Here is a 13,424-nt window from a genome sequence, read left to right as displayed (position 1 = left end):
GAGCAACACTGTCATTTGTAAGATCTCTTAAGATACAAAATTCCACATGCAAAAAACCATTATCTTATCTGGTGTGAGGATGGTAAGATTTTATAGTAATATAAATAAGGCATACAAAACCTACTGAACCAAACTCCTAAGTGCAGGGGATGTGAGGATTACTGGCCAGGGCATGAAGCAGGGGAGGTTAAACCCTAAAGGGCGGGTGACAGGGTTTTCTGGTCCGACTTTTTCCGCCATAATTTTGAAGTTTGTGCGAGGATTTATGGCTTTCACTGTACATTCCCACCCTTTAGGTTTTAATTTGTCAGAAAAAGGTAACAGTTAGGCTAATTAAGTGCAGCTGCTATTTCTTATAACCTAATAACAGTAACTGGGGGCCCTAATGCTAGTGGCAACCACATAACAAAAATAAGTAAGAGAAAGCAGTAAATGTGATACAGAGGTCATTGCAGGGGAACATGCCATCATAGAGTGAACTATTAGCCAACATAAGTGTGAGAAAGTAATGTGTTTATGTACACACAATAATAAGAAACAGTAAGAAGAGGGACCATACTTCCTGATGTGAAACCTTAGCAAAAGTAAATAAATGAGTTACATTTTTACAGGTAAAATATAATATATTTCATGTTGTTCACCTAAAACTTTTAAGACACCATAAAACATGCAAGGGTTCATCATGCATCTTAAAATCTCATATGCATTCTAATAAACTAGAAACTGATTGCCCTTCATTATACTGGATGAGGTCCTGGACAAGATGAGCATGTCATGTCGCCGAACTGTATTTGTCACTGCCTGCTTGCAACACTACCTTAGCTTTTCCTGTAATAACATGTAAATCCTGGAAATTGAATTTCTCATATCTGTATATATATATATGTATGTATATATATATATATATATATATATATATATATATATATATATATATATATATATATATATATATATATATATATATATATATATATATATATATATATATATATATTCCACTAGATCTAGCCTTAACCTATTGCTCAAGAAATTATGGTAAATTGAAAACAAGCATGGAAATCCATGTGACAATAGCTGGAATTTACATAATGGACAATTAATATGCTACACTAATGTAGTTTGACAAATAGTGATGACACTAACAATTATACTAAATTTTGACAATCATCAGCTTCAGTACATTGATAAAAAATATCAAAATCTTCAGTCTTAAACAACATTATGACAGATACTGCACACATGTATAAATATGTGTGTGTGTTAATTTGACAGCAATAACTATAATCTGTTTCATTCCGTCTGTCCACCAACAAAGCATGAAAGAAATGGACTAAACATTATTAAATATTATCCATTGATGTAGAGGCGATAAATACACCAAAACACTTACCAATAAGATCCATGCCTACGACTTCCATGGGTTGAGACACCTTAATTTGTTTAAGTGTGGGAGCTTGTGTCTTTACAACCTCAAAAGTCTGGCAAGTTGTACAAGTTGATATCTGAAAAAAGTAAAGAAAGGATGTAGTAAACCTGAAAGGTAGGCAGGGTTATTGTGCTTCTATCCTGATTCTGTAAAGAATTGTAGCTGTGGCATAATTATTTTTGATGTGTTGCTAATATCAAGTATTAAATGGAAATAACACTATCACCTTGTGTTGTGTTGCTGACTTTAAACAGAAGGCAGACAAAATTATTATATACTGTCTTGGTGGATTTTTTTTTTTAAACATAGGAAGCAGCTCAAGGGCACAAAAAAAAAAAGATAATGAAAAAAAAAGCCCGCTTTTCGCTGCTTCCCCAAAAAAAGAATTGATAGATATATCCAAATCGATCAATTTCGGGAGGAGAGGTGTCCTGATATCCTCCTCTTGAAAGAGTGCAAGTCATAGGCAGAAGGAAATACAGATAAAGGAAGATTGTTCCAGAGTTTACCAGCATGAGGGATGAAAGAGTGGAGATGCTGGTTAACTCTTGCATAAGGGGTTTGGACAGAATAGGGATGAGCATGAGTAGAAAATTGCGTGCAGCGGGGCTGCGGGAGGGGGTGAGGCATGCAGTTAGCAAGTTCAGAAGAGCAGTCAGCGTGGAAATATCAATAAAAAATAGAAAGAGATATTAGCATTATTAAAGAGAAACAGATAGTACAGTATGCATTTCAGTAATATACTACATATTTTATATTCTGAGTGTGAAATTTGTTAATTCCTAAACCTATGATCTGAACCTTCACTTTTGTGGACTTCAAAAAATACAACTAATAACTAAAATATACACAGATAAAAGTGCAATAAAACTTTTACCTGAAGGTGTTATTGACTTACATATGCAATGACGTCCCTTGACATACCAAGCCAGTAATAATGGTCAGAAATCCTGGACTTGGTTTTATCAATACCAGCATGACAGCCACTTGTGACATGATAAAAAAGCAGAATATCCATCACTTCTCCCAGTGTTGAAGGAATCTGAACCCATTTGTTTCTTCTCTTGCGATACAGCTGGTTCTCTGTAACAAAAGGATAACTTTACCACATGTAAAAGTAATGGTATTATATACTGCTTTACAGCATCCATGAAACAATCAAACCTTAACCGTTTCATTGAATAGATCTCAACATTTTCACAGTTGAACTAGGTTGAAAAATTTAGAAATAACAATGATATAAATTTCTTAATTTTCAAAGGGGTTAAGACATAAAGCCTTAAGTTAGGAGATTAGTTAGGTTAGATTTGATTTAATTTTAAAATTTACTGTTTCTTCATTAGAAAAATCTGTGAGTGAGGGTCTTTAGCACAGCAGTTGAAGGACAAAATAACAGTTATGGCGAGGCACCCTGAGTGGCAGCCCTGACCATCGCTGGCCAGGCCTATTATTTCAGTAATATAGAATGTGATTTTGACAAGAAACTGTTATATTAATTCAAAACTCAACAAAATTTTCAAATTGGGTGCAAGTCTTTACAATGCTTCCTTGTCTGCATTGTGTATCTGTTTTTCCAAGCCAAGTGTGAGGAGCTTTGGGCATGATTTTGAGAGTTCATAAGGACAGCTGATACCATATTAGCCAAATGTACAGAATTTATTATATGGTATAATAACAGGTCCTTCAAAATGACTTCTTTTCTCCACTTGGTAGCTCAACACCTCTGCCTCTGTTGTTCTGGCTTCTGGGAAATTGTGTGCCTTTAGGGTGAAGGAGTGTCTTTGTCTACTGGCCTCTAGTCTCCCTCCCTTGACCATGTATCTCTTCCACTATTTTATGGATTTCCCATGGAGATTAGCGTTTGCAGTGTTGTGTGTGCCACTGATGGTCTGCAACCGTGCAGATTGCATACATTCTTCATTCTCACTAGCCAGGGTGTCATAATCTGCGTAACACTGCCAAGCACATCATGTGCTGCCAGGTGCAGTAATTACCCTGTTTTTTGGGTAATCTGAACACTATCAGGGTAATGGGGTAGAAGCATAGACAAAGACAGATTTCTAGAGTAATTTCACCACAGACTGCAAAACCCTCTGAAATCTAGCTATTTAGGAGAGAGAGAGAGAGAGAGAGAGAGAGAGAGAGAGAGAGAGAGAGAGAGAGAGAGAGAGAGAGAGAGAGAGAGAGAGAGAGCGCAATTGACCTATACATTGAATATAACATAGTACTACATACTCACAAACTGAAGTCAGTCCTCATGAGTCATGATGCTAGGATCCATCAGGATTCTTTTAATGTAATTTTCTTAATATAGTCACCAAACACTTTAATTTCTATTCTCAGGCATGACATGGTTTACCAACAACTCTACACAGCAGTACACACTGATGAGTATGAATATTACATTTTGACCATATATATATATATATACCGTATATATATATATATATATATATATATATATATATATATATATATATATATATATATATATATATATATATATATATATATATATATATATATATATATATATATATATATATATATATATATATATATATATATATATATATATATATATATATATATATATATATATATATATATATATATATATATATATATATATATATAGTGTGTGTGTGTGTGTGTTGTATAAAAACAGATGGCAAACTGAGTAATTTTAAAGCAAACAGGGTAATTTTAAGGGGGTAAGTAGGGTAATTTGCCCACTTGACCTGGCACATGGCTGGCCTGCCTTGGGTGCCTTTGTTCACATCATGGGTGGCCATCTTTGTAGTGTTCTATTTTGTACAGCCACAGCACTTCCTAGACACTTATGGCCATTTCCTTAAGTGGCCCAGGCCTTCTTTTTCCCTTTCATAGTTCTTAATGAAGGGGATTTCCTTAGGGATGGTAGATAAATTCTGATAATTATGTGGGGGGGGCAAGACTGGGTATGACCTGCCCTAGCCTGAGCTGACCTTCAGCCCTGGAACCATAAAACACAAACCACTGTATTGCTCAGCTTGTGGCTGCCACTTTCCACGGGTGCTATTCAGGCTGACTGGCTTTTTCAACAAACCAGAGTTTATTAAATGCAAGAGTACCCCTTTGTTGTTTCCCCGAAACAATAAACTATTTTCACTCGATCAGTACTCACCTTTTATCATGTGATGTTCCCTCTGTCTTCTCAAAATTCTCCTTTGATTTCAGTCAAGCCTGGTGGATACTGGTTGTTAAGAATTAGTTGCTTAAGCGGGACTAAATTCTCATTAAAATGGAAAATCCTGTCGCGGAGATCCGAAGCCATTGTTGTGGTGGACACTCTGGCGTGAGACTGCTATCAGCTGGCCTTTGTTTGTTTATGTTCGCTCCGACACCGGGGACCCGACGGGGGGGAGGACATTTAGGCGGGGGAGGACACTATGGCGTGTAACACCGGGTCCGGAAGTTCATCAAGGACGTCTCTTCGTGCCCGAAAAGTCCTCAGCTGCCGCGGACGCGCACCCACTAGCTCTGCCATCTTGACTGTTATGCCTCGCTTATGTCGACATAAGGATTGCAATGTTACCTCCACCCCGCGCGTAGCTGGCGAGTCAGTTTATGTTCCGCTTAGTTGAAACATAAGGGTTATGCTTCCCTTATGTCTCGGTGTCCGCCATTTTCTTGATTTATGTCTCACATAAGCGAAACATACTCTTTATAAGTACGGGCCCAGGTTATTTTCCTTTACTTTCTCAAGTTTGATAATGAGAAGTTAAGTGGTTCATAATCGTCACGTTTGTTTGAGAAGTCAAGGTCACACTCACACATCCAAGTGACCTCAGACTGATAGGGGGAAGAAAATATCACACAAGTTCGCTTCCCTCACTCACACTGGTTTGAAAGAGGTTCAGTGTCTCGTAACCAAACTGGAAGCACGAGGTTTTTGTTCCTCCTGCGCCTGTCTTTGCAGTCCTCAGTCTTTCTCTTTGCTCTGCTTTACACATATGACTGTCCTTTGGAACCATGAAAGAAAAGGAACCAAGGGGAACGAAAAGAAAGGGAAGGGAAGGATTACTTTATACCATGAAGGAAGGGAAAGGAAAAAAGGGGATGAGAAGGGAAGGAACGTAAATTGACGGAAGGAGAATGAAGGGGTCGGGGAAGGAAGCCGAGGTAGTGGGCGGGGGATGGGGGAGGGAGGGTTTAAAAAAAAAAGTTTGATGTCTGACTTCGTTCAGTGATCTTGGCGATTCTCTCTGCTCGTCTCAATATGGTTTGCTTTGTGACGTGTTTTCCTTACTCGGGTAACTCATTGGTCATCCTTGTATTGGTTTATATTGACGCGTGGTCCTGTTTTGAAAAAAGAAAAAGTGTGGGGTCGTTGTGTTCGAGCAGCCCCGCGCGTCGCTCAGGGGTCCGGAATGGGGGTCAAAGTGACTCGCCAGGTGCCGTTCACTCTCATGGGAGACTTAATTAATATAATTTATTTATTTTCCTTAAGTTTAAGATACGTTCCGACTCCCTGGGGCAGTTATGTGTACAGTGGTGGGTCTTATGACTTCTTGATTGGTAACTGAATAGCTGGCAAAGCCTCACGCCTCGCACTAACGTCTGGTCAGCAGGTAGAGACTCAGCCTAGCCTCGCCCCGCCGCTCGCCACGAAGCCGACGAGTCTGCGCACACCGTCACGGCGACGTTGAGCTGTCACGCTGATTTACTCAATACTCTGCCTCTAACAACAATCCCACCATCTTTTCTTATTCCTACGTTTATTAAATGTTAGATAACGTCTCTATATACCGTATTTGTTTATTCATTTGGCGTGAAGGGAAAGGAGGCATTTGTTTCGTCAAGTTAACCAGAAAAAGCGAGCGTTTTCTATCACTAAGCCTCGCGTCTCCCCGCCTCGTTAATGCCCCTCCGCCCTCCAGTGACCAGTCAGTCAGCCAGGTGTGTGCGTGTGTCTGTGTGTCCGTGTTTGTCTGTGGCGAGTAATCTGTGCCGAGTGTCGACGGCGTGAGGTAAGCCAGCCAATCAAGTGTCGTGAAGTAGCCATGAGCATCACCAGCTGCTTGGCGGCGTGCAGCGTGTGGAGCCGCGCGATAGTGTTCGAGGAAGTACCGCCAGACTGAAGGGTCGCCGGGACGCATAAACCCGAACTGTATTATTGTTCGGCACCATTGGGTTAAAAGTGGTTGAAAAAGGCCGTAGAGTCATGTCATCATACTCAGTATCCATAATGGCCCCAAGACGCAGAAAACGATGCTTTTATGGATAACTAAGAAAACTGTGAGATTCTATGCTCAGCTTAAATAAACATAAGCTTTCACATTATATATGCAATTCTTAGTCTGACTATATAGAATTTCTCTCTCAGCTTAAGTTTTATTATTTCAGGATTTATTCATACACTACTTTTATTCTTTCTCTCTTTATTGTATATATGATTAGTTATGTAAAATGTATTAACAATAAATAACACTCTACTCTCTCCTCTAAATGTTCATCAGTTTTCCTCATGCGGTCAATTTCATCTTAAGCTTAGAAAAACGGGCAAACCTTCTTTATATTTACAAATACCACAGAAATCTGTAACCGACGCTCAAAAATTTTATTTCTATGCATGTACAATACTCCCTATCCTAGTGGCCACTCCCGTATGCCTTAGCATTAGCCACGTTCTGCGCAATATTTTGGGACAAATTTCGCGGTCGTTTTGGTTTTGGGTTTGGTAAGTGGCTCGGTCGTCGTCCCTTACCAAGAGGGGCTGCACCTCTGGGTTTTCCTGGCCCTCTTCTTGCGATAGATGTTGGCTGGCATCGAATTTTTCCTCTGCCAGCTCCCTTATTGCAAAGGCCACTTCCAAAGGTCTGCAGTATGCTGTTCAGCTGATTCCCACTTTTCACAGTCTTTATCCCTATCCTAGTGGCCACTCCCGTGTGACTTAGCATTAGCCACGTTCTGCGCAATATTTTGGGACAAATTTCGCGGTCGTTTTGGTTTTGGGTTTGGTAAGTGGCTCGGTCGTCGTCCTTACCAAGAGGGCTGCACCTCTGGGTTTTCCTGGCCCTCTTCTTGCGATAGATGTTGGCTGGCATCGAATTTTCCTCTGCCAGCTCCCTTATTGCAAAGGCCACTTCAAAGGTCTGCAGTATGCTGTTCAGCTGATTCCCACTTTTCACAGTCTTTAACCGTCTCACAGCAGTACTGAGGGCTGCCGCAGTGTCACTGTTGGCATATTTTCGACCACATTTTGGAATGTAGATAAAAACTCGCAAACATCTGGAGACTGGTGCGGATTTTCATCTTGATTCTCGACTTTCACTTCAGGAGGCATTACCTGGATCTATGTGCTTTCCTGGGATAACTGAACAGGAGAAGAACAGGAATTTTCTTCTTTTCTAATGTTGGCTCCAACAGTCCTCTAAAAAGCCTTCGGGTGGAACTTTCTCGTCGCCTACTGCCACTGACGCCAGCCACCGTCTGTTTTCAGTAGTGGCAGTGAAGACTTGGGCAGGACCGTCATGCTGTAGTCTGCACAGGCAGCTTGATGTTTACACAAGGAACCATTTTCCCCTGCAGTACACTCACAAAATCCAGTCACAAGATCTACGTCGTACTGAAGGGATGGAGTAGACTGGCTCTGGACTCTGTACTTTCCGTTACCTTGGAAAGTAACCATTTCTAGAGGCAGTGTAGCCGTGCTTAATGATTTCACTCTCCGTCTGCCAAGCGCAACGTCCACCAGCCTCTTCTTCATGTAGCTGTCAAAGATTTCGGCCATGAAAATGATCAGCTGCGTTGCGTTGTATGCCTTGCATCTAAAAAAGAGAGAGAGAAAGAATAAATAGACAAGTAAGTAATGTTCTGCAAACACTTAAATGTTGATAAGGGAAGCAACAGAATGCAACAGAATATTAGATTCAGGGGGGAACTTAATTATTAGAAAGGAAAATATGTTGTGTATGTGATTTACTGTAATGGAAACACTTGAATATAATAGGCAGTAATACCCTACTTACAATAATCACGGAAATCAAGAAAATTAAGGACATTGTCATCACTAGTAACGCAGATGAGTTTGTTGATGATGCGAAAATATGTAGAACAAAAAAAAAAAAAAGTAATAGAACACAGTCGAGCTTTACGAGAAGGCCTCCAATTGTACAACTAGTCAGTAAAATGGCAGTTTGAATTTCATGTTGATGTATGGTACTTATATTAATAAAACCAGCCATCACAAATAAGAAAGAAACATCCCTTGGCGCTTACCTATTAAGAACGACTTCCTTAATGATGCACATTGTTGCCTCACAGAAGTTGTTGGTGTGATGTCCACGTAGCACCGCACCTGCCCTGAACGTTATCGCCCACTCGTCACTCCTTTCCATCAGTGAGCCTAGATAGCTGAAATAAGAAAAACAAACTAGTTGTTAGACCTAAATACTGGGTGTTCAGAAGAGCATGGAAACTCACACGACCTTACATTAACTATTTACAAAAGGCCAGCAAACATCTAGACAGCTCGTGAAGTCTGTAGTAGTAGTAGTAGTAGTAGTAGTAGTAGTAGTATATAAATGTTATCAATTATTATGATGATTTTGAAAATATTAAAAAAAAAAATGCATTATCTGTACTTATCATCCATATTACGAAATCACTATTGTTATAGATATGATTAACATTATGGCAATATACTGTACCTTCTAAAGTTAGGATACTTCTCCGAAAGAGGATTAGCCTTGAATTTTCCCCATGACGTGAATAAATCGTTCTTCGTTGCTGAATATACGAGGCTTTTCACTATAGTCATAAGTTCCTGGCGATCTTCTTTCTTGATTTCGTGTCTCGAGTCCAATAGCCACCTCCATACTTGTTGTAGAAAATGAAAAATGCAGAGGAACTGTCGAGCTCCAGGCCAGGTTGCTGCTAGGGCTTTCCTCATGGCATCGCAGTTGTCAGTCATGAAAGTCTCCGGCGTGCCCTTCCCATAGAAGGCCTTTTCTGCTACAGCACTCTTAACCATTTCAAAACCTGTAGATAAGAGCAAAGGTGATTAACTTCAGATATATCCAAGTATGCGTCCAGAGCACAAGCCAAGCTTCACAGAAATGACAGTTACCCTAGGTTTCCAACCGACCCTTTGTGTGTGCGTGTGTGTGTGTGTGTGTAAGAGAGAGAGAGAGAGAGAGAGAGAGAGAGAGAGAGAGAGAGAGAGAGAGAGAGAGAGAGAGAGAGAGTTAGTATGCAATACGAAGACCATTTCTATGTATTTCTCACACGCACAATATACCGATTACAAATCCACAGTCGGAGTTAACAACATTCAGTAAAAGGAAAATTGTCAGACTTACCTTTTTTCAGTGTTGCTTCATCTTGGGAAGATGTAAACAGCACTGCCAGTGGAGCAGCACCTGCTGGTCCAGCACAGAGGAAGGGAATAACTGAAGTGTTGAGTTGGTCAACACATCCCGTGGCATCCACAAAGATTACTTCTCCAGCTTCCCTAAATTTAATGTGGACTCTCTTCATAAAAGCTGTAACAAGTACTGCAGTAAAACTTCCTTCTGATATGTCCTCCAGTATCGTCACATCTGGGTTATTTGCGGCATACTTTCTGATTGCCTCTGCCATTGATAAGTTCTTCAGGCCACCATGTTCATTCTTCAGCCATTCGTCTCTCATATAACTGATAGCACGAGGCGATGGGTTTATAGCATGATTGGCCTGTCCAAATAAGTCATCACACAGCCCCATTTTTAGGACATGGAATCTTCCAGCCTGATTAGCAGTCATTCCTGAAAATTGAAAATTGAACGTATAGCAGAATGTGTTGTCCATGGTGCTCGCGCAGACATGAATAATGTACCTAGCTATTAAAATATTCCTTAAATCTATGTCACATGCAGTCTGAAGTGTTAAAATATTACACAGTCAATAGTGCAAGTGCACTAAGAGACACAACATAAAATGCTACATCAATCCTGCTTAGAAATTAGTATTTTCAGAACGAAAACGAAATGAAGTAGTCAGTGAACAATTAGTTACCGTACCTTGCTCAAAATACTTAATAAAAGTCTCCTCGTTTCCGGAAGTACCCTAAGCTGGTTCAGAGCTTCTGCAGACTGTAGAGAGTGATTGTGCTGTCCCTTCAGTTTTACGAAGCATGGGTGTGTGGCCATCAGTTTGTCCTTCTTTACAGTGTCCTTAGTTATGAACCGAATGACAACGTCCATTGTTACAGGGCACCTACGAACAAGGTTAAGATGAATATCAAGAACAGCATAGATAAGAAATGGGGATGGTAGAAGGAGCTGCCTTGAGTACGAGAGGTTTGCAGTTTCCTTCATATAGTGTGTTAAAAATAACTGATATGTATTTTGAACCGCAGGGCATAGTAAATGTATCCTATTTATAGAACAAATTTTTAACAGGTACTTACCCAGTATATGTTTTCTTCTTTCCCAAGTGGCGAGCAGCACCATGATGACAAATTAGTATTTTATGAAGCAATTTTCTGCAACGGGCAGGATATACATGCTTGACGTTGAAGCAAGTGTTGGTTTTTCCCATGTATAGCTCCTTCCAACGCTGGAACTCTTCGTCGGTTTTCACGTTTAAGCGAAAATGCACTAAATCTTCTGTCTCGGTTAGAATGATAGTAGAAAAACCTTCGTCTTCGAAATCGAACACTTCTCTAGGTGTTGCCATGATGAAGTTTAGCCTCTGACTGAGTCCTCTCAGCAGTCACCACCAAACTGTGGCTGACCTGAGTGCACTTGACCTCATGCCGTCACTGCCCCTCCCTTGTTAATCCCCTTGAACCATTTCTATACTTCAATCATGTCTCCTCTAACTCTGCGTCTCCATTTAGGATCATTACTGCTTGACCTAAACAGTTTCTTTGGGATAAAGTCATTCTGAATTTCTTTTTTATTTTGAACAAAATTATTATATTCTTGATATAAATTTATAAAACTTCTAGAGAGACTGCTTGAATTAATTTCTATGCGGTCACTTCTGATGACCTCTCCTTGACCGAATCTGCTGTCTGGGGTGTTACCTGAACTGACCTGATCCTGACCTGACCTGACCTGAACTTGATGTCGTTAAAACTGTTAATAAGGACCTTGATGTAAACATAGCATATAAATATATCTCCACCATTAAATCAACGTTAGTAAAAACAAGAATTTTGTAGATGGTACAGCTGGCGTATATAAAATTGACTGTAAAGATTGTGACCTTGTTTATATTGGAGAAACTGTTAGAAATTTAGAAACTCGTGTAAAAGAACATCTATATGCTTTTCGGACATGTAACCTGAATAATGCTATGTTTAAACATGCTTCAGAAAATAATCACTCTATTAACTGGGACGACAGTCAGCTATTGTATAAATGTAATAACTTTAAGAAACGTAGAATAATAGAGTCTGCATGTATACAAAAGTTTGATAATTTTAATCTTAATGAAGGTAATTTTAAGCTAGACCCTGTAATCCGTTCTTTAGTGCTGACCTCATTACCTCCCTAGGGAACTCAGGTCAACGTGAGGTGGATAGGGTGGGGTAGACAGGACTAGTATGGGAGAATCAGGTAGACGTGACAGAGTAGAGTGTTATTTATTGTTAATACATTTTACATAACTAATCATATATACAATAAAGAGAGAAAGAATAAAAGTAGTGTATGAATAAATCCTGAATGATCATTAAGAAAAGTGCATTTTATATATATATATATATATATATATATATATATATATATATAAATATATATATATATATATATATATATATATATATATATATATATATATATATATATATATATATATATATATATATGCATAGAATAAATAATAAAACTTAAGCTGAGAGAGAGAAATTCTATATAGTCAGACTAAGAATTGCATATATAATGTGAGGGCTTATGTTTATTGCAGCTGAGCATAGAATCTCACAGTTTTCTTAGTTATCCATAAAAGCATCGTTTTCTGCGTCTTGGGCCATTATGGATACTGAGTATGACGACTCTACGGCCTTTTTCAACCACTTTTAACCCAATGGTGCCGAACAATAATACAGTTCGGGTTTATGCCTCCGTGCAGCCCGCGTGTCTGGGTCCGCCTTCGTTGTGGGGAACAGATACACGCGATTAAGATGAGGTAAAGGCGAGTGGTATCAATTTCAAACATTATGATTCCATAATGTGTGTTTAGGGTCAGGCGCTCCACTCTGCATCGATAAGGCTTTCGAATCGTCGTTATTTACCGCCTAATGATACATTCGATTACGATTATGCAAAGGCGGAGGATGTGGTAGAGGTAGAAACGTTGAAATTATGGTACAATATAATGAATTAAGTTGTCTTCATATATACATTAAGACCTCATAAAATAAGGTGTATAGTAATTAAGGTGTCATACAAAATAAGGTAAGAGTATAGCAATTCAGTTGTCATCATATAAAAAGGAAACGAGCAAAGCGTGTAACAGTAACTCGTAAACTCACCCTACCAAAAACAAGTTCTTCTCAACGACTCGAATCCTCTCGGGACGCCTCGCGAACCTGAGCTGATTCGTTTTGGAGCACCGTCATCTGGCTTTCCAGGAACAGCGATAGGCAGCTTTTTATTCGTTTGTAATATTGTAAAGCAAATATGCCACGAAAAAGTTTGAAGCGAAGTCTGTGCATTTCATAGAAGGCGACAAGCACTTCAGAAGCTGTCGTTGGTTTGGTCTCACCTCGACGCCTCGTAGTAAGGGAGAGTGTGTAACGCGGCCGCGAGTCATCGTTGCATGAACTTGAAACACTGTGGCCATTGCAATAATGAGGAACTCTTAATATTTTTGTGTCAACGTACTAATTAGATAACCCTTTCTCAGTCATGCCAGTCTTCCTGCCACACGCCAGAAACACATCTTCGTGAACCCCGGGACGCCTCACCACAAAGACGAGACGCACACACATTACAGTTAACTTACTTTTTAACGTTTTCAG

At 39.5% G+C, this 13,424-nt stretch overlaps 1 protein-coding gene and 1 long non-coding RNA gene across 3 annotated transcripts; both read right to left on the bottom strand.

Annotated features, from left to right (window-relative positions):
• Window positions 1–6: 6 nt before the first annotated feature.
• On the bottom strand, window positions 7–5,159 carry LOC126991330 (uncharacterized). The gene is made up of 4 exons (XR_007745406.1): window positions 4,596–5,159; window positions 2,328–2,512; window positions 1,394–1,505; window positions 7–828 (listed from the first exon to the last, which is right to left on the bottom strand). It is a non-coding gene; the product is annotated as an uncharacterized LOC126991330 (long non-coding RNA).
• Window positions 5,160–7,937: 2,778 nt separating this feature from the next.
• On the bottom strand, window positions 7,938–10,419 carry LOC126991320 (uncharacterized). 2 transcript variants are annotated; one of them, XR_007745402.1, is made up of 3 exons: window positions 9,124–9,747; window positions 8,693–8,827; window positions 7,938–8,241 (listed from the first exon to the last, which is right to left on the bottom strand). XR_007745402.1 is itself a non-coding variant. In XM_050850094.1 (3 exons), exons 1-3 carry the CDS (start codon window positions 10,259–10,261, stop codon window positions 8,689–8,691), a joined length of 957 nt encoding a protein of 318 aa, XP_050706051.1. In that variant the 5' UTR covers window positions 10,262–10,419; the 3' UTR covers window positions 8,343–8,688. The 2 variants fall into 2 exon arrangements, 1 of the variants encoding a protein (XP_050706051.1); XM_050850094.1 differs by lacking the exon at window positions 7,938–8,241 and adding an exon at window positions 9,775–10,419 and having other exon boundaries at window positions 8,343–8,827; window positions 9,124–9,454.
• Between the last annotated feature and the right edge of the window lie 3,005 nt (window positions 10,420–13,424).

This window comes from Eriocheir sinensis, unplaced genomic scaffold, assembly GCF_024679095.1.
Source record: "Eriocheir sinensis breed Jianghai 21 unplaced genomic scaffold, ASM2467909v1 Scaffold26, whole genome shotgun sequence".
Taxonomy (NCBI): Eukaryota; Metazoa; Arthropoda; class Malacostraca; order Decapoda; family Varunidae; genus Eriocheir; species Eriocheir sinensis.
The sequence above is the reverse complement of the archived record's forward strand: the minus strand, read 5'-3'. Positions and strand labels throughout refer to the sequence as shown.